The sequence below is a fragment of the Staurois parvus genome, unplaced genomic scaffold, assembly GCF_062004578.1.
Source record: "Staurois parvus isolate SC_StPar_1 unplaced genomic scaffold, SC_StPar_1.0 ptg000299l, whole genome shotgun sequence".
Classification (NCBI taxonomy): domain Eukaryota; kingdom Metazoa; phylum Chordata; class Amphibia; order Anura; family Ranidae; genus Staurois; species Staurois parvus.
Genome location: NW_028318095.1, coordinates 13,790,580 through 13,812,515, shown reverse-complemented (window position 1 = coordinate 13,812,515; position 21,936 = coordinate 13,790,580). Strand labels below are relative to the sequence as shown.

Below are 21,936 nucleotides of genomic sequence, written 5' to 3'. Positions count from 1 at the left end.
TCTAATTACCCCCCACCCAAAAAAAAAAAAAAAAAAAAAAAAACCTCCCTCCCTCAAAATAAACCCACCCACTCTGCATAATAGTGTTATCCCACTTCATACACGAATATAGGGTACGAATCCTTCTATCTTTCTCACGTGGTTACTTCATATATTTCACCATAAATTCTTCCCATGTTCTCCACCTCTTATAGAACAACCCCATCCTGTCTTCCTGCATATAGCACAGTCTCTCCATCTTATAAATCTGATTAGTTCTTTCCACCCAATCCTCAACCTTCGGCACCTCTGGTCTATGCCAAAACTTAGGTATCAACCCCTTCGCCGCATTTAGATAGCACCATATACCCGAATCCTTGTAGTTATTTACTGATAGCTCTGTACTATGTAGGAGACATACTGCTGGGTTCAATCCTATCTTTATCCCAGTGATATTCTCAATTAATTGAACGATCATCTCCCAGAAACCTTGAATTTTTGGGCATTCCCACCATATATGATATAAAGTGCCTACTTTTCCACATCCCCTCCAGCACTCTAGTGAATTTTCCCCACATATCTTATACTCAATGTTCGGTGTGATGTGCCATCTCGTTAAACACTTGTAATTTACCTCCACCTCCCTCATACTTATATTCTCGTGTATTAATCTGTAAATTTTTCTTTGCTTATCCTCGTCAATCTCTATTCCCAAATCTCTTTCCCATTTACCTATATACATTGGTTTTGTGTAAGTGTCTAACTCAGTGAGGATTTTATAAATTTTTGCGGTGCCTCGCCTCCCATCACCTCGTGTTTCTAACAACCTCTCAAAGCCGTTCCAATCCTCTCTCGATCTGAACGGTCTTGGGAGGTTACTGACAAAATGTTTTAATTGATAATATTTCCATTCATCTATTTTAATAAAAAGTTCCTTTTTATCCCCTTTCAAATCACCAAGTGTTCTCAATTCTTGTCCATCCATTATGTCTCTCAGTTGGATATCTTTTTTTCTAATCCATTTCCCTATACTTTCCTCCTTGCCTGGGGGAAAATAATCCGTATTCCTCAGTGGTATTAGTTGTGAGTTAAAATCCCATTTCATAATTTTATGCAATTTATCCCAGACATTAAAAACATTCAATGTAAAAACACTTGTGGTATCCCTTAACCCTCTATGTTGTGCTGGTGCCCAAATAGTTCTCTTCAGGGTAACTCCGCTTAGTTCATTCTCAATCTGAACCCACTTTTTCCCCTCATAATTATGTGTCCAATCATAAATTCTTGTTAAAACTACTGCTTTATAGTACCTTTTAATATCTGGCACTCCCAGTCCTCCTCTCTCTTTATTTCTATTTAACAAGTCATATGATATTCTGGGTTTTTTATTTTTCCATATATATTTTGTCAACATTTTTTTTATTACTTTAAAAAAGGCCTCCGGAATTTTGATTGGAATCATCTGAAATTTATAGAGGATTTTTGGTACAATTATCATTTTTATCAGGTTTATACGGCCTATCCAGGATGGGTTACCTCCTTCGAATCTCCTAAGTTCCTTCTTAATCTCATTTAAGAGTGGGATATAATTTAATTTATACAGGTTTCTATATGAGGCAGAAAGTTTCACTCCCAAATACTTTATCTCTTTATTTTTCCATATAAAGGGGAATTCTTTTTGTATATTTTCTTTTTCACTATTTGAAAGGTTTACATTCAAGATCTCAGTTTTAGTTGGGTTAATTTTCAAGTTTGACAACTCCCCATACTCTTTTAAGCTCTTCATTAGAATTGGGAGTGTTATCCTAGGATTTCCCACATAAAACAAAAGATCATCCGCATAGGCAGCTACTTTATGTTCAACTTCCCCAATCTGCACTCCTTTTATATCTAAGTTCTTCCTGATAGTTGCCAATAATGGTTCCAATGCCAATATATACAACAATGGAGATAATGGACATCCCTGTCTAGTTCCATTTGACATTCTGATAGGTTCCGACCTCTCTCCATTAACCATTACTATCGCTGAGGGCTCTCTATACAGCTTTCCTATCCATTCTCTCATTCTTACTCCTATTCCTAGGGTTTCCAGGGTATCCATCATAAAACTCCAATCTACTCTATCGAATGCCTTCTCAGCATCGATCGAAAGTACTATTACCGGGGTTTTCCCCTTTCTAGCTTTTTGGATAAGCAACAGAGTTCTTAGGCCATTATCTCTGCCCTCCCTCCCCGGGACAAAACCCACCTGGTCCCCCTGAATCCATTCTGGCATGAGATTTTTTAGTCTATTTGCTAGGACCTTAGCATAGAGCTTGATGTCTATATTCAAAAGTGATATCGGTCTAAAGCTAGAGCACTGAGAGGGATCCTTCTCTTCCTTTTGTATCAGCACCACATGGGCCTGTAAAGATTCCTTTCTCATCTCCATGTCTCCTCCCAGGGCATTCATATATCTCTTCAGTTTGGGTATTAACAGGTCACTGTATTTTTTGTAGTATCTCACTGTATATCCATCTGGGCCCGGGCTTTTACCCATCGGAGTGTCCTTTAATGCTCTTATTATTTCTTCCTGTGTGATTTCCAAGTCAAGGGAATTCAGTTGATCATACTTTAACTTCGGTAAACCTGCATTTTTTAAATATTCCCTTCCTTTCTCTCTTCTCTCATTTCCATTTATATTTATATTTACTGGGTCTTGGGAGGCGATATTATATAGCTTGCTGTAATATTCTTTAAACACCTCGATAATCTCTTTAGTAGAGTAAACCATTTCCCCCTTGGGGTTTTTTATTTTCTCAATATAATTTCTATTTTTTTTTTTCCTCAAAGCTCTCATTAAATATTTTCCTGGTTTATCTCCCCATTTATATCTTTCACTTGCAACTTTATTAAAAACTCTTCTCTTCTCCTCCTCCAGCAAAAGCTCTAGTTCTTCTTTCTTTTTTATCACCTTCTGTTTTATCTTTTCTGATCTTTTATTTTTATGTATTTGCTCTAACTCAGCTATTTCTTTTAACAGCCCAGTAACTTTTTCTCTTCTTTCCCTTTTCTTTTTTGCCCCAGACGCAATCAGGATACCTCTTATATAAGCCTTATGGGACTCCCACACTGTAGCCAACGATACCTCCCCTGTCTCATTCTCTCGAAAATATCTTTCAATCTCCTCTCTAATTTTTCGATCCACTACCTGATCCAGGAGGAGAGCCTCATTCAGCTTCCAACCTATCCCTCCTGTCAAACGTCTTCTCCACCTCATTTTCAATGAAACAGGGGCGTGATCCGAAAAAGACATCGCCTCAATTTCTACTTTATCCACCAAATCTATAAGATGATGATCTACTAATATATAATCCAATCTGGAGTACATCTCGTGTGCTTTGGAGAAGAAGGTATAATCTCTCTCCCTTCCATGAATCACTCTCCAAATATCCACCAGTTGACACTCCTGGATGGCCCTCTTCAGGATTCTCAGAGCTCTACCTCCATCTCTTTGCACAGAAGATGTCGTATCCATTTGTGGGTCCATACAAAAATTCAGATCACCTGCCACTATCAAACGTCCTTTCTTAAAGGCCATCAGTTTTCTCAGGACACCCTTCAGAAAAACTTCTGGTCTTTTATTTGGGCAGTAGATATTTACAATTGTACATTCTTGCTCTTGTAATCTACCCTTTAAAAACAGAAATCTTCCCTCAGGATCAACCTCTCTCTCATCTATCTCCAGCCTTACATTTTTTTCAAATCCTATTGCTACTCCCTTAGCTCTCTTGATTGGGGAATCCGCATAGAACCATGTAGGGTAACTTCTAGAGTACAACTTTATATTTGACTTAATCTCTAGGTGTGTCTCCTGCAGGAATACCACCGAAGCCTCCCTATACTGTAGCTCCTTAAGTAATTTAAATCTCTTCCCAGGACAATTCAATCCCTTTACATTATAAGTTACAAATCGGATATCGTCCATCTTTCATGTCTTATCCTTTCTCTCTTTTCCTATCTCTTTCTCGCCCATTATACAGAGTGTTACCCCTAAAAACCCCATCCTCCCTATCCCTCCCCCCCTGAAATCTCCGTCCTACCCAACCTCCCCTCTCCCCATCCCCCCCAGGCCTCCTGTGCCCTCGGATCATTATCCACCTCTGATCCCTCTATTAGGGTTCGACTCTGACAATGACCGCTCACCTTCCCCCCCTCCTCCCCGGTACCCCCTTATCTATTATTTCTCTATTTCCTCTTTCGACCAGCTGCCACTTTCTTGACCCACCACTGTCCAGCACTCCCACCCCCACATCCCATTCAGGAATCTCTTGTCTCTGCAGTCCCAATTTATCACAAAATTCTTCCATATCTTCCGGGAATCTCAGTATTGCTGTAGTTCCATCCCTCCACCCAATTAAACTTGTGTCCCGGCCCCATCTGTATTTCACATTATGTTTTCTCATCACTTCTAGAAGGGGTTTCAGTGATCTCTTCCTTCTCAGAGTCTCTGCTGTTAAATCTGCAAAAATTTGGATACTTTTTCCTTCATATATAATATTTGTTCTTCCTTTAATCTTTTTCCATATTTCTTCTCTATCTCTGTAGTTATGAAGTTTAACAATTATATCCCTTGGTTTTTCTACCCCTTTTTCTTGTTGATACTTCCCAATCCTGTATACTTCATCCAATTTAAGCATCTCCTCCTCCGATTTATCCATTATAAAGATCAAAATTTTGGCAGTTAGTTCTTTTAAATCTTCTCCCTGTGTCAGTTCCGGGACTCCTCTTACTCTAAGATTATTTCTCCTTTCTCTATTTTGTTGTTCTTCCATCATATAAAGCAATCTCTTTTGTTCTTTTCTATCTTCCATTATCCACTTCTCTAATTTAGGGATGGCCTGATCTTGGGCATGAACCTTCTCCTCTATTTCCTCCACCCTAGTTAATAATTGTCCCAAGTCTTCTCGGATCATCCCCATCTCTTGCTTTATTGATTTTTCCAAGCCTTTAAACATTTCCGCCATTTCTTTTTTATTAGGTATTTGCATATCTCTTTCAAGTTCTCTCGGTTCAATGCCTTCCAATTGACTATTATATACTGGGCCCAGGGAGAGTCTCGGGCTATTATCCAAGCTTATTTCCAAATCACTTTTTTCACTTATTCCTTGGGATCTTTCTGGGGTAACGTTTCCTTGTGACACATACTTCTTGATCGTACCAGTTTGGGTGTTCTTAGTCCCACTCCCTTTGGTATTTTTACCTTTCATGTTATTTTTGGAACTTTTTGCTCTTATTTCAAGGAACTCCTGTTCTCTTACACCTCCCAATCTTCAGACCCACCCTGGGAATCTCCTGTTTCTTCAAATTAAATTTTTAATACAAAGTCTTATTATAGGCACATGGGAATCTAGTGCGGAGACTCAATGTATGTATAGGTCTGATATACAAGTCCAATGTATATAGAGTGTTAAAGAGGACCTGCAGGAATCACTCACCCTCCTCGCTGGAACTCCACTCCAAGAGCGTTCCTCCTCTATAATTGTGTCCTCTAGGAGGGATTCCTATGGATCTCATTTACCTCATATAGCTTGTCTTCTCATCACATGGCTCCTTAAATTGAAGGTGGTTCACGAGTTGAAAACACAATGGAAAAAAAGAACAGGAGTAATGTGGAAGTTGGAGGTTTTAGCCGTTTTAAGGAGGTGATACTATAAAACTGTTGAACTGCAGAGCTGATATGATGTGGTATATAGGTAGTGTTGAGATGTGGGTGAATAGAGGAGACAGGACGATGGTGGGCAACTATAAATGTTGTAATATTGTAATATATTATATTGTGGGGCAATACAATATTTACCCAGCATCTCTTCACCCACTTACTCAGCTGTCAGATGTCGGGCACCTCTCTCTCTCTCTCGCGCTGACACTCGGAGCTCCCAGAGCTCCTCTGCGGCTTCCCACGTGTCGGGGCCGCTCCAATGCCTCAGCCGTCTCAGTGGCGTCTCCCTGGCAACCCTACTCCTCCTCCGAGGCCAACGCTAGACAGCAGGGGAAGCCATGAGGCTTCCTTCTCCCGGCACTCTCCTGGATCCAGGCTCCGACTGTTTCCCCGACAACTCCACACGCTCCTCCGCAGACGCCGGCGGCCGTCAGGGGACAATCCCAGAGCGTCCACCCCTCGGCTCTCTCCCCGGCGCTCTCCTGGGTCTCAGCAGCCCAACCGTCCCCGGACCTCCGTGAACTCTCTTCAGAGGGTGAGTTGCTGATCCCTCTCCAAGCTGCTGGTCTCTCTATCCACGGGGCCTCATGGGGAGGATAAACGAGGGGAAGCTAACGGAGAGTGCTAGCTACACACACTCCCGAACCGCCATAGCCAGGCTCCACCCCCATAGCAGAGCCATACAAAGCTGTGTGCTTACAATGAAACAGACACACAGCCCACATAGTAAAACAGCACACAGTTAACCTTTTGATCGCCCCAGATCTTAACCCCTTCCTGCATAGTGCCATTAGTACAGTGGCAGTGCTTTTTATTAGCACTCATCACTGTATTGGTGTCACAAGGTATGTCAGTGACACCAAGTCAGTTCCCCTCAGTGTTAGAATGCCCACCGCAGTCCCATTGTAAGTCGATGATCGCCGCCATTATTAGTACAAAAACAAATTCCAGTATATATACCGCCATTTGTAAACATTATAACTTTCACATAAACCAATTAACTTACACATATTAGGATGTAGCAGAACCAGGGTATGTGCGGCTGGCAGCTGTGGTCAGCTCACTTGGGTACCCTCTGTCATGAGCGCCCCTCATACACTGGGAGAGGCATACGGGAAGTCACAGTATTAATTTACAGCTACCCACCTGACCACCGGAGAGGGAGCCTCTATAACTTCCAGAAGGCAGTACCCAAACTATCACCTGAGGGGAACTCCGGACCACCCTGATGTACTATCAACAACATCCAGGACCATAGGAGGGAGTTCACCGGATTCTAGATACTATCCAGATTGGCAGATGACATCAGGAAATATACATAAACGCTCATTAAATTGCACGTTCTGGTGAGTGCACATTCTTTCCGCACTTAATATCACAGCACCTTACCCATAGGAGGATACAGTTACATGAGAGCACCTCAAGTCACTTCAAGTCACCTAATGAACTGTATATTTAATGGTGTATATACATTTTACTTATATTGTGATTTCCTTATAGCGCTGCACTACTTATTTACATTGTCTTTTTAGAGGTTTTTATGGTTACCTGGTGCACAGCTGCTTTTTTCTTTGTATGCGCTCACATATATTTACTTTATTTAATGACTTTAGACAAATTCTCCCCATCCAGAGCATCTTTGGGAGCCTAAGGCCCCATGTACACGGGACACTTGTGAACGATGGAAACTGACTGCTGGAAAACGTAAGCCTCGTTTGCATACCGCGTTTATGCGCGTTTATGAGCGTTTGCGTTTAGAAGCGTTTTTTAAAGAAAACCTCAGGAGACCTTCCAAAATGCCCAGAATGCACTGAAAAACAGTAAAAAATGAACTATTTCAGACATTTTGAGAAAGAGAGAGAGAGCAGAAGCAGAGAGAGCAGTATTTGTTGAGATTAGCTGTCTTTTTTCTTTGTGGTGTTTGGATGTGTTCCAGCTCATTTCTGTGCAGAAATTATTGCAGCAATGTCTAACATATTTTCTTTCATGCAAAACCTCAAAGTATGGTGTACCAGGTCCATTTGAGTACCGTGAAAGCTCTTTGCATGCATTTTTCATGATGAAAAAAGGCTCTGGACAACATCTGGAAATGGAAGAGTTAAAAAAAATTTCCAAGTGTAAATGCTTATAAACGCGGTTAGCCGCGTTTAGCCATGTTTACAAGCGTTTGGCGTTTGAAACGCTGATAAAAGCTACTCCTGAATGCAAGTTTGGTGCGTTCAAAAAAATGACTGTAAACTCAACTGCCTGTAAACGGCATAGTGTACATGGACACATAGGAAAACATTAGGGAAAGTTCAGGGGCTGCTGAAAAAAAAACGCAGAAAAGTTCCTGAACGTGAGTTTATCAGCTGCAGTGTGCATGGAGCCTAAGTATTGGCTTTTTTAACACCATCGCTATTCCTTTTTTTGTTGCTGGTAGGTATGGAGACAGAACAATGGGGATGGAGGGATGAGCTGGTGATGATATATTAATAGAATGACCCCAACTAATAAGAGAGCTACTGCAATTTGTCAGGAGAAATGTAGAGTTCCGCCACGCAGACAGGTGTGATCACCATTTATAATGGACACTGCTCATACCTGAACAGACTGTGTTATTGTAACAGATAGCTGTAATTACCATGATTAAGAGATCTTTCCGGATAACAGCGTGCTGTAAATGAACAAAAAGCCCAGCCACATTATACTACTCCAATGACCAGTTTAGGACTTGAATAAATAACTCTGCTGCTGAACAGAGGGCACGTTAAGCCGTTGTACACCTCGCCTCCTCTTAATCATCAGCTGACTCCATGCATGTAGATTAATAGCAGCAATAACCGTGAAGGTTGCATTTTTCTATACATTGACTTACTTCTCCGTACATAGGTCATAGTAGTTTGAATTTAATGATCTTGATCCTATGATCTGCGTTCCACTGCCCTTTAGTTTACACATCATTCATGGTATTAAATTACTGAATCATCAACCCTTCCTTTATACCCAGTCTAAAATGAATATATGAGCGTATCATCAGGAGAACAATTTGTACAACCAGGCTGGACTGTGCTTGTTTCCTAAGACTAGGCTAAAAGAACTGATGATGCAAAGTTACTGATAGCAGGCAGAGCATATTACTGGTCCGCTGTCGCCAATGGGAAATCTAATTGGTTGCCATGAGTTGCTGCACATCATTACTGCTATTTGTAGTGTTTGCTTTTTTTTTTCAAGCATTTTAGTTTTGGATAGAGTATGACTGAATAAAACCCCTTAGGAGTCTTTGCTTTTTGTGCCCCATTTCACTTTGGCTCCTTTCATGCTTGTGGCGTTGTCTACCACCCCCCTTTAAAGTGATCTCTAGTGGATCACTTTTCAGAAGACAGTGAAACCTGGTACTTTTTTTTATATAACTGCTGAAAGGCAATGCTGCTTTATGGGATCATGGAGCAAGTTCAAGCCAAGTATTTGATTGTGGTTGTGGCATGGCCCCCTTCATTTATATGGCAGATACAGAAGGTGCTGCTTCTCAAACTCAACATGTAGCATTACAATTGCCATGGCAAAGTGTACCTATGCGAGTGTCACCATATCTGCTTTTAGGTGGGTGGTCGCAAGGATTTAGAAACATATATCAACCACCTGTTTTTACCTCTCCCTGGCTGCCTGCATGTGAAAGGAACCTTTCTGTCTTACGACGCAACTGAATGGAAGAGAAGATCTCTCCAAAGCAAGGAAATCCTCTCTTAGAAAGGTGTCACATGAACAAGTGCCTCATTGAAAGATTTCTCTTCTCATACTGGTGGCAACTGTAAAATTCCGAGTGCCCGTTCACATATATGGGGATTGGATGTGGTTTGAACTGCATCCAACCCGCATGACATGTGAAAAAACATTGCTTTCTATGATGCCTGTTCACATATATCCGGTGCACTGGCAGTGCGGATTCAGTACGGTTTAAAAAAGAGTCCTGTCCAATTTCTGAGCAGTGCAGTCAGGTTCAGGTGCGGATTACAGGCTATTGACCTCTATGGGAACCGTTTTTAAACCTCGTGTGTGAACAGGATAAAATCCTGAGCTGATCCTGTCCTAAACCTGATGTAAACCTGATGTGAACTGGTAAATAGCAACTGTGTCAATTAGCCATGAAACCTGAGCTTCAATCCGCACCTCGCATGTGTGAATCAGCACTGAAAATGGTTACCAGGGTTAATAAAGAGATCTCTCCAGCTGGGTCACAGAAAGCAATAAAAAACCCAACCCTGTCCTATACTACCTAAAACAATAACAAAAAAATAATAAATGTTCTTTTAATACAACTTAACCACTTTAATACCATGCTATAGCTGAAAGATGGCTACAGCGAGGCTCTCTTTCTCTGGGAGGGCATCCATAGACGACCTTCCAGAACACACTTGCAGCGTGCCTCTTGGGGAGCGCATTGTGCGCTCTGAGGCCACTGTGTCCTTTGGACACAGCTGATCATGGATCGTGGCAAAGGCCAATCAAAGCGGCCTTTTACCATGTGATCAGCTGTGTCCAATCACATGTGATCACGTGTAAACAGACTTGCCGGTTATGTACGGACATAATGTGTGAGGAAAAGACAGCTGATACCTGGCAAGGCTGTCAGAACTTTGTTTACACTGTTAATCAGACCACTGATTATCAATGCAGCCCTATCAGTGCCTATCAGTGCCAATTAGTGTCCATCAGTTATGCCTTATCAGTGCCTCCTCATCAGCGCCCATAAGTGCAGCTTATCCATGCCCACCAGTGCCGCCTCATCAGTTCAGCCCCTTCACTGCAACCTCATCAGTGCCCATAAGTGCAGCCTCATCAGAGCACATCAATGAAGAAGAAAAATTACTTATTTGCAAAATTTAATAATAAAAACGAAGAAAAATATTTTTTTTGTCAAAACTGCTTAGCAGAAAAATAAAACACCCAGTGGTGATTAAATACCACCAAAAGCAAGCTCAGTGCCACTGATCAGTGGCTGGGCAGGATTGCTCTCGTTTTGGGAGGATGTCAGCGCATCACTGATCATGGTAAAGAGCCAATGACGTTGGCTCTTTACAATATGATCAGCTATGTCCAATCAGATGTAAACAAATGCCGGTTATCGGCATTTTCTTTCCTCAGCGCTGTCACTTTCTGAGGAAAGGAAAGCCAATAACTGGCTTTCCTGTGACAGGGGACATTTACACTGATAATCGGGACACTGATCATCGGTGCCATGATGATTAGTGCACCCCCATCAGTGCAGCATGTAAGTGCCCATCAGTGCAGCCCCATCAGTGCAGCATACCAGTGCCCATCAGTTCAGCATATTAGTTCCCATCAGTGCAGCATAACAGTGCCCATCAGTGCCACCTTATCAGTGCAGCTTCATTAGTGCCTCTTCATCAGTGACCATCAGTGCCGCCTCATCAGTGCCCATCAGTGCAGCCTATTAGTGCTCATCAGTGCAGCCTCACCAGCGCACATAAGTGAAGAAAAATCACTTATTTGCAAAATGTTTAACAGGAAGAAAGAAATAGGTTTTTTTTCCAAATTTTTCTTTTTTAGTTCCTTTTGCAAAAAATAAAAAATCCAGTGTGATTAAATACCACCAAAAAAATGATAAAAAGTTCATATGGATACAGTGTAGCATGACCACACATACAAGTGAAACTCAAAAAATTAGAATATCATGCAAAAGTTCATTTATTTCAGTAATGCGACTTAAAAGGTGAAACTAATATATGAGATAGACTCATTACATGCAAAGCAAGATAGTTCAAGCCGTGATTTGTCATAACTGTGATGATTATGGCTTACATCTCATGAAAACCCCAAATCCACAATCTCAGAAAATTAGAATATTGTGAAAAGGTGTAATATTCTAGGCTCAAAGTGTCCCACTCTAATCAGCTAATTAAGCCATAACACCTGCAAAGGGCTCCTGAGCCTTTAAATGGTCTCTCAGTCTGGTTCAGTAGGAATCGCAATCATGGAAAAGACTGCTGACCTGACAGTTGTGTAGAAAACCATCATTGACACCCTCCATAAGGAGGGAAAGCCTCAAAAGGTAATTGCAAAACAAGTTGGATGTTCCCAAAGTGCTGTATCAAAGCACATTAATAGAAAGTTATGTGGAAGGGAAAAGTATGGAAGAAAAAGGTGCACAAGCAGCAGGGATGACTGCAGCCTGGAGAGGATTGTCAGGAAAAGGCCATTCAAAAGTGTTGGGGACTTTCACAAGGAGAGGACTGAGGCTGGAGTCAGTGCATCAAGAGCCACCACACACAGACGGATCCTGGACATGGGCTTCAAATGTTGTATTCCTCTTGTTAAGCCGCTCCTGAACAACAAACAACGTCAGAAACGTCTTACCTGGGCTAAAGAAAAACAGACCTGGTCTGTTGCTCAGTGATCAAAAGTCCTCTTTTCTGATGAGAGCAACTTTTGCATCTCATTTGGAAACCAAGGACCCAGAGTATGGAGGAAGAATGGAGAGGCACACACTGCAAGATGCTTGAAGTCCAGTGTGAAGTTTCCACAGTCTGTGTTGATTTGGGGAGCCATGTCATCTGCTGGTGTTGGTCCACTGTGCTTCATTAAGTCCAGGGTCAACGCAGCCATCTACAAGGAGATTTTGGAGCACTTCATGCTTCCTTCCGCAGACGAGCTTTATGGGGATGCTGACTCCATTTTCCAGCAGGACTTGGCACCTGCCCACACTGCCAAAAGCACCAAAACCTAGTTCAATGACCATGGGATTACTGCACTTGATTGGACAGCAAACTCGCCTGACCTGAACCCCATGGAAAATCTATGGGACATTGCCAAGAGAAAGATGAGAGACATGAGACTGGACAATGCAGAAGAGCTGAAGGCCGCTATCGAAGCATCCTGGTCTTCCATAACACCTCAGCAGTGCCACAGGCTGATAGCTTCCATGCCTCGCCGCATTGAGGCAGTAATTGCTGCAAAAGGGGCCCAAACCAAGTACTGAGTACATATGCATGCTTATACTTTTCAGAGGTCCGATATTGTTCTATGTACAATCCTTGTTTTATTGATTGCATGTAATATTCTAATTTTCTGAGATTGTGGATTTGGGGTTTTCATGAGCTGTAAGCCATAATCATCACAATTATGACATATCACGGCTTGAACTATCTTGCTTTGCATGTAATGAGTCTATCTCATATATTAGTTTCACCTTTTAAGTTCCATTACTGAAATAAATTAACTTTTCCACGATATTCTAATTTTTCGAGTTTCACCTGTATGTCATTCAAACTGTGAAAGCACTGAAAACTGAAAATTGGCCTGGGCAGGAAGGGCATGGCATGGCATGGCTTGGCATTAAATATTCAACTAAAATAATCCCAAGAAAAAGTTAATGCCATTGAAAATTGCATTGAATTGACTGTAAAATAATCTAACTAGATAAATGAAAGGATAAAAGTGAAAAAAAAGTTTCTACAACATTGAATACAGTTGGAAATATTCTGGTTTTCTCAATTGCTTTTTTTTTCAATCTGAACTGAAAAAATATCATCAGAAATTAAAAAGAACTCAGCTTATTGGTTCTTTTTATGGATTTGACAGGAATATTACTTCATAAACCACAGGTACAGAACTAATTAAAGAGTAATCTTTCTATTATTAGGTCACTTATGGTAAACTATACTACTGCTATAAAGGCTGACACGTCTGCTCAGATATCAAGCAACCAGGTTGGTTAAGGTAGATGTAAAAGGATGGCATCATTGTGTGTATGTGGCCTCTGCATACAATGTGGATAGATGGCTGAATTAGAGTGCAAAATGTTGGTCACATATGTTAGTTAATTATGTAACGAGGTGAGTATATTATGATCTGATATCTGAATAATGACCTTTGCAGTGTTTGGTTCTGGTCTGTGCTGCCTGCTTGACCCTTAAACAACATGAATAGTTTCTTAAAGTTTTCCTTCTTTATTTTCCTTGCTAGATGGAACTGTGGGTGCCTTGCAGAATCTGGTGGCACTTAATATATTGCATTTAGGTAGGCCACCTAATTTTTAATTGTTTCTTGAGCCTCAACCTTCCATACGTACACACAAGCCCGTCCAACCATCCATACTTACAAACTCTATGAACATAAGCAAAGTAAAAAACAATTTTTGTTGCATTTTCAGAATACCACCTTTCTCTAGCTAGCTTACCCCAGAATATCCTCGACTAGTATGTTTAGGGCGCTGGGGTTGCGAATGAGCTTGTCTAGGAAGCTCACAATATCTGAGAACTTGGGTCGGTGATTCCTTTCTTTCTGCCAACAATGGAGCATCAACTGATGCAGAGACACTGGACAGCCCATTGGAGCAGGGAGACGATAGCCTTCCTCTATAGACAGAATGACCTAAACAAAGAATAACATAAATAAGCATTATGTTACACATGTGCATTTATAGTTCAAGAGCTCATATACAACACACCAATAAATTATGTTTAAAATAAAGCAATTTAGAATGTTAGACTAGGTGTTTCATGAAATTAAAGCAGTTATTTGATATTGAAAAACAGGTTGTTCTGTACATGAGTATTGTGTTGAGTAGAGATCCAATCATTGGGAATTCACTGCAAATGCACCTGATTTTAATATTGCCCACATGGAAGAAAAATATATTTGAAATATATTTTAAAAATATTCTTACCGTATATATTGACATATATACTTGAAATGCTACAATTTTGGCCATATTCAATATATTTCAAAATATATTTCAATTAAAAAAAAAAAAAAAAAAAAAAAAAAAAAATATATATATATATATATATATATATATGTGTTTATTTCTTTTGTTTGTATTGTTATGAGACAAAAATGTTGAGAAACAAAAAGCCAAATCTGATACATTTCATGCAAAACCCCAAAAATGGACTGGACAAAATTATTGGCAGCCTCAATTTAATATTTGGTATCATATCCCATGGAAAATACAACTGAAATCAATCGCTTCCTGTAACCATAAATGAAATTCTTACACCTCTCTACTGAAAATTTGGATCTCTCTTCTTTCGACAGCTGCTCCAGGTCTCTCAGATTGGAAGGGTTCCTTTTCCCAACTGCTGTTTTGAGATCTCTCCACAGGTGCTCAATGAGATTGAGATCTGGCCTCATTACTGGCCAGTCAGTACTCTCCAGCACTTTGTGCTAAACCATTTCTGGATGCTTTTTGACGTATGCTTTGGGCCATTGTCCTACTGTAAAACCCATGACCTTTAACGGAGACCCCACTTTCTGACACTTGGCTTTACAATGCACCCCAGAATTCTTTGGTACTCTTCAGATTTCATAATGCCATGCACACGGTCAAGACATCCAGTGCCTGAAGCAGCAATGCAACCCCAAAACATCAGTGAACCTCCACCATGTTTGACTGTAGGGACTGTATTCTTTTTCATATTTCATATATTTTTCATATTCTTTTTAAAGGCCTCATTGCTTTTTTGAAAACAGTAGAATGATGGGCTTTACCAAAAAGCTGTAATTTTGTTTCATCTGTCCACAGCACATTCTCCCAGAAGGATTTTGGCTTCTTCAGGTAAGTTTTGGCAAACTCCAATATGTGTTTTTTATGTTTCTGTGTCAGCAGTAGGGTCCTTCTGGGTCTTTTACTGTAGCGTCCCTTTTCATTCAGATGGCAACGTATAGTGCGAGCTGACACAGTTATACCCTGTGCCTGAAGGTCAGCTTACATTTGTCTGGAAGTTGATTGAGGTTCTTTATCCACCATTTGAACAATCCTTCTTTGCAATCTTTGATCAAGTTTTTCTCTTTCCTCCACATCCAGGGAGATTAGCTGCAGTGCCATGGGCTGTAAACTTCATGACAATATTGCGCACAGTGGACACAGAAACAGAAGGTGAGTTTAATTACAAATTACAGGAGCATCACAAACTTGGAATGCAAATATTTCTTAAAATTTTGAGAAGGTGCCAATAAATGCGTCCAGTCTATTTTTGGGGTTTTGCATGGAATGTGTCAGATTTGGCTTTTTGTTGTCTTTTTTGTGTCATATACCAATACAAACAAAAGAAATAAACATTAGAATGGCTAAACATTTGTAATTGCAACAATTTTCTGGGGGCAAAGTGGTGCATTATCTGAGAGAAATGCAGGGGTGCCAATATTTTGGCCATGACTGTACATGCCTAGATTGCATTTAAATGTATTCAATGTGATTTGTAGGTAGCAGTTTGCAAGAAATGTGTTCATTGTATGCATTTGTAAAAGACGTGCACAAGCATGTTGTAATTTCAGTTTATGTGACTGTATTGCAGGTTTACAGAACTATTCACAGAAGTCAATTCAGTTTTGCAATGAAACACAACACTGATTCTGTTAATTTTGTTCACTAGCTGTCGGCTAACTATTAGTAGGACAACATACAGGTCTTTGAGAGAAGTTTCTTTCAGTCACAGGGCTGTGTTAGTGTTAGTATATAGAGGGATCTGCGTGAGCATATACCCCCTTCCACCCATCTCTAAAATCAGAACAAAACTGGGAATCAGTAAGAAAGAAGGTAAAGCAGAATATGCATAGGTACAAGTCCTAAGGAAAATGGAGGTGTGTTCCCATTTGAACCAATCAATTGGTTGATTGCACTTAAAATATCTGGACTATACCTGTCTTGGAGATGCTGTTTGTCTTCCCTCAGACATATCACATTTATTTAAAATTGATTGGTAGTCAGGGTAAAAAAAATCTGCCTTGAGGCCTTCAGAATCAACACTGCAGGTGCCTGAAGCTTACAGTAAATGGCAATAAAAATGTAGCTTTAACCAGATTTTCCACTGGCAACACCGGGGCCATTGTTGGATTAATTTAGGAAGGACCTTGCTAAAGGTCTATGTGTGAAATGCACGGCCAGCAAATGGGTAGTATCATACTTTCCATGTCATTCTATGAACAGCTGTCTAGAGATACCATTGCAGTCTCATGCTGTTTAATATCCCAGTACAGTTATCAGAAGAGAATTAGGCTATTCAGGGATTCCCCTAGGAGGTAATAATGGGTGCTTTCAGTTGGTCAAATGCCTGTTGAAGGGGTCCTGCAAGACTCTGAAACGTTGCCTTGCTGTAACTATGGGATCATTTATTAAAGCTTTTGGACTCATATTGGTGATCCTGAGTGTGTTGGTGACATTTTCCCTTTCAGTGGTAAGTCCCAGAGCTATAGACAACATATGCCCATCCTTCCCTAGGAGACATCTTCTCTTCTACTTCTAGCTTTACCATGCAAAATAATCTGCACATTTACAATGTTGTTATTTCACTGCAGTAAATGATTATTTACAGCTGGCCTGATATTATAGATCTCTTGACATTCTGGAGAGCCAGTCACCCCTGCTAGGTGCACTGCACCTGGTAATGGATTATGGAAAGTTAAAACAAATGGCATTCTTTAATATAATGGCTTAATATACACTCAAATAGAAACAAGAGAAAGCTTGTCACTAGCAGCACCATTAAATATCCGATTACTACAGTGGGTCCTTATAAAATATGTTAACCAGACTGTTGTTGTGTAATATACCTCACTGGTATAATATTTCTGTTGCACCCAGAGGTGAGACAATTAACTGTTTTGCATTCGAAATAGGATCATAGCAATTCTCACCAAGTTGCCAAAGTATTTCCCTTTCGCAGCCTATTGAGAATAATGCCACAACATCTACGTGTAACAATGGCCCTGAGTAGTGAAACCCAATGGCCCCCGAGTTCATTTACCAAGTAATTCTATTATCCCTTTATAATTACTGCTCATGCTGTGCCACACTCTCCGGAGGAGTTTATTGTAGATTTAACTGCAAAAAAGAGCTTTTGATGAATAAATTGAGTAGAAATTGTTACACTTTCTTTCTCCCCCCATCAGTCTGAACAATGCGGTGACATTCCCTTTGGATAAGCGCTTACTCTTGGGAGACATGGCGTTTGCGAACAGCCTGCCACACTCTTTGTTCAATTTTCCCAAGCAATTATGTCAGCATTGTTTGAAATCCATTAGCTGTTCTTTTTTTTCCACTCAGAAAATCGGTGACTCCTACAGTGTGCATTAATTTATACATTCACTTACAGATCGAAAAGAAGTCTTTTAGAATTGTTCTTTGCGATAGATGCACTTTGCGTGAACTTTTGTTTTCCACTGATAGAAAAAAACAACGATTTCAAAAGCTTGCCGCACATAACGCCTGCAAGAATTTCCAGCATTACCTTTTAGATATTAAGCGAGCACAACAAAGCCTTTTACCCTGAGAAAACTTTTAAACCATCTGTAGAACTGAGTACTAGGTGTCCTGTTATTCAGTAATGGAGTGGACTGCAAGGTGCGGAACACATCTGGTAAGTTGGGAGTCATTTCCAGTGAAAGCTTATTTTTGATGTCCAGCATGTAATGTAAGTATAGCTTTGTGCAGCAAAACTGTTCCATTAGGAAGAGAACATATTCTCCAGTAAATAGCTATAAGAGAGCTTCATACTACTGCACTGCGGTGTTACCACAGTGCAGGAGTATTCATTGGCTTTGTGCATTTTACCTGTGGTTCAAGCCCATAGACTTTCTATTAGGTAGCGAGTTTTTCAAAAGTGGATCAAAAGCACAACATTCTGCATCTTTGGTGTACTTTCAGAAAAATGTATCAAAAACACACAGCCTAATAGAAAGTCTATGGGACGGCGAATAGAACTATATGATAAAATATAGAAAATACAAAAAAAGGGATACACTCGTGCTGCGGCAAAGCCACAGCACAGCAGTGTAAAACTGGTCTAAAATGTAAATATGTGCTCTTTTTATTTTTCTGAGCACATATTTATTTTCAGTGAGGATATTTTTATTTCCTTTCCCCTTACTATGACCACATTGCAATCTTTGTTGCACTTCAAACCGTAGAACCCTACTTTTTTGTTAGGCTCCATGCCTGAGATGCCCATCAAAGCTGTGTCTGCCATCGGAGGCTGCAGTTGGGATTTTAAGAGCCACACACACATACTGAGGCCAATTTAGACAGAAGCAAATTAACCTACAAGCATGTCTTTGGAGTGTGGGAGGAAACCGGAGTATCTACAGGAAATTCATGCAAGCACATAGGGAAGATGCAAACCCCATACAGAGAGAGTCCTTGACAGAACTCACACCAAGTTTTCTATTCCATATTTTGATTAATTTATGAGATATGCAAATCTATATATTTTCTTTCTCATGGCTAATTGCAATCTCTTGGTCTCTTTGACTACAACTGCTTAGATAAACTCTTAGGCCTCATTCACACCATAGACCTAAGTTTTTCTGCATGCGTTCTGCAAGGGCACAACAAAATCAATTGTCCTCCATGTGCCTTGTTCACACCTCAACACTAGTATCACATGCAAATTGTTTTCTGCACAGGAATCTGCAACCTGTATTAAACTAATTGAAGAATGCATGAAAACTGATGTAAACTGATGTCTCTGTAAGTGAAATCTGCAGGTCAGTTTCCATGCGCGTAAACAAGTCTTTAAAAAGAATTTGAGCATTTATTCTTAAGTTAACAGAATTCAGAATGGTTACCTGTAGGCAGGCATAGTTTCCCACTACAGGTTGTTCCTCAGGTGGAGTGGTCGTGTGGGGTGCTCCTTTATATAGGGGTATGAACTTGGGTCAAAAGGAGATTGCCTGGCACCATAGGAAGTAGAGGACAACTGAGGGGTTTTGGTGTGCTCTTTCCTTCAGAGAAAGGGCTGTGAACAGTTTTGCCCATAGTTTCTGGGAACCAAAGTTAAGGACTGTTATTTGGGTGTGAGTACCACCTTGTTCTTCTGTTTACAAGATGCGAAGATGAGACAAAGTGACATCTTCAACCTCATTATCATTTGGAAAAGTTGTGGACTGTTTACTTATGCTGATAAGTAAAAAAAAAACACTTTCCCAACAAGAAGCCTCTGTGTGGTGTTCTAATAGGAGTGAAGCGTTAAGTACAGCCAATGGCTGAGGGTGGAGAGTTATTTGCTTTACTGGTGCAAGCCCAGCTGGCTCAAGAGTGGGTGGTGATAGAGGAAAAGGAGTCCCTCATCTGACTGTGAGAGGGAACCCCCTGAAGTTCCATGCATCAGGTGGCCCAGGCCCCCATGTCTCTGTAGCTGCTTACTTTTACAGTGGTATTAAACCCAAAATGAAAAATGTAATCTTTTGCAGCTTATCAATCATTAGATGTGGGGGCTGATTTTGTTTTCTTTTTTTCCCTCTGTTTTCACCTGGTAATTTGTCCACTAACACACCTCCAGTATTAGAGTGTCCCCACTCTGGATTAAAGATCACATGGACACCCTTAGACATCAGTATTGTTAATCTGGGGGAGGGGAGTGTTAGATGCACTAGCAGATTTAGTTTACACCAGCTAAAACTAAAAGAAAGCCTAGAAAAATAAACTAATGCAGCAATCACATCAAGGGATTGGAAAGCTGCAATATAATAAATGTTTGTTTTTGGGTTAACACTGCTTTAAGAAATAGACATTTACCAGCCAATTATGTACAGCACCTCTAGGCCCATTCTTCACAAGGCTTTGGCCCTCTAGTGCCACCATCTTGCATATGGAAGTTGGCTGTGACATCCTGAAATCTCAGAGCCCGCTCCCCACTGCGCATGCATGAAGCATGGCAGTGCTGTGGGACTGGTTCCTGCAGCCTTCTGGGACATGTCACATGTGCTTGGAAGCTGTGGGTGATGGGGGTGGGTCAAGCTGACTTAATTCTCACCTAGACGAATATTTCTGAAGTTGGTGTGGGTACTTGTCACAAAAAAGTACTTGCTCCCTCCCCCCCAAAAAAAAAATGTTAGAGGAGGAAGGGGATGAGTGGCGCTTTCACTTTAAGCAAAGGTCCACTTTGAATGTGTTCGCCATAGATTAACCTTGCTTTGTGTGGAGTGATAAAAGGAAAGCACAAACTGATCTCAAAAGCCTATATATTCTAGTTCTTCCACACCACATTCACATCATTACATCTGCTCAAACCTATAGTTTCCAGTGGCAAACGTATTCAAGTGAATGAAGCTTTAACCAAGCCTGACATTTTCTAAAAATAAAACTTTTTTAGAATGTTTATTAGAAAGTTTGAAAAAGACTATACTCAAAAAAGCAATGTGCAAACTAGATATACACTCAGATAAAAAGAAGCAAGCATACACAAAGAGGCTACTTACATCTTGATTGGACATCTCCCAGTATGGCCGCTCTCCATAGGACATCACTTCCCACATTACAATACCATAACTCCAGGCATCGCTAGCAGATGAAAATTTTCGATAGGCTATTGCTTCTGGTGCTGTCCATCTGATAGGAATTTTTCCACCCTAAAAAATAAATTTGTACATTAAAGATATACATAAAAACCTGGATTTTAATTAAAAAAACCCTACCGATTAACACAGAGCATATATAAAAACACTATTAATCTACTTCTGTATTCAAAATCATGACAGTACCTTAATCTTGCTTTAGTTTCATACAATCCCTCTGAACCAGGATTTATACTGGAAGAGGGAATGCCAGCAGAGAAAACTAATCATATTGCACAGAGCTGCCATTCTAACAAGATGAACATGCTTTAAGGGAGAGCCCAGGTATGTCTTTATCACTGTGGTACTGCTTATTTTATGTCCACACAGTATATACATATATATCACACAATCACAGCCAAAGAGCCAATGAGAAGATAGAGGGGACGGGGCCGAACTGCAGCTCCATGTGTGAGTGGACACACAGAGCAACGGCTGGGGAATGCACATGCTCAGGTGCCCCCATAGCAAGATGCTTGCTGTGGGGGCACCCAACAGGAGGGAGGGGCCAGGAGCATTAGCAGGGGAACCGAGAAAAGGAGGATCCGGGCTGCTCTGTGCAAAACCACTGCACACAGCAGGTAAGTATAACATATTTGTTATTTTGTTTTTTTAAATTTAGGCCTGTAGAATAACTTTAACAATGCAAAAGCCTTTATACGTTATGGCAGCCTTTTTCAACCAGGGTGCTTAGGCACCCTGGGGTGCCTTCAGGTGTCTTCAGGGGTGCCTTGGCAAAATGCCTAAAAATTGCCCAAAAATTGCACACAAGCCAGCGGATAGATCAGCCTACCTTTTAGTGATGCAAAGCCACAGGTTTTCATGCACTACTACAACCTTCTGGCCGTCGGTGACAACCAGTGGTGTCATGGTTGATACGGAGGGCGTTCCTTGAGCAATGAGCAATTTCTGCCTCTCAGATA

General features: G+C 40.7%; 1 protein-coding gene across 2 annotated transcripts in view; it reads right to left on the bottom strand.

Annotated features, from left to right (window-relative positions):
- The window catches only part of EPHA6 (EPH receptor A6), a 1,004,780-nt gene that overhangs the window by 12,706 nt on the left and 970,138 nt on the right, over window positions 1–21,936 (bottom strand). For both annotated transcript variants that reach the window (XM_089682939.1, XM_089682940.1), the window contains 2 exons: window positions 20,879–21,028; window positions 13,860–14,053 (listed from right to left, as the gene is read on the bottom strand). In XM_089682939.1, coding sequence (XP_089539065.1) covers window positions 13,860–14,053; window positions 20,879–21,028 — 344 coding nt within the window. The remainder of the gene's footprint in view (window positions 1–13,859; window positions 14,054–20,878; window positions 21,029–21,936) is intronic.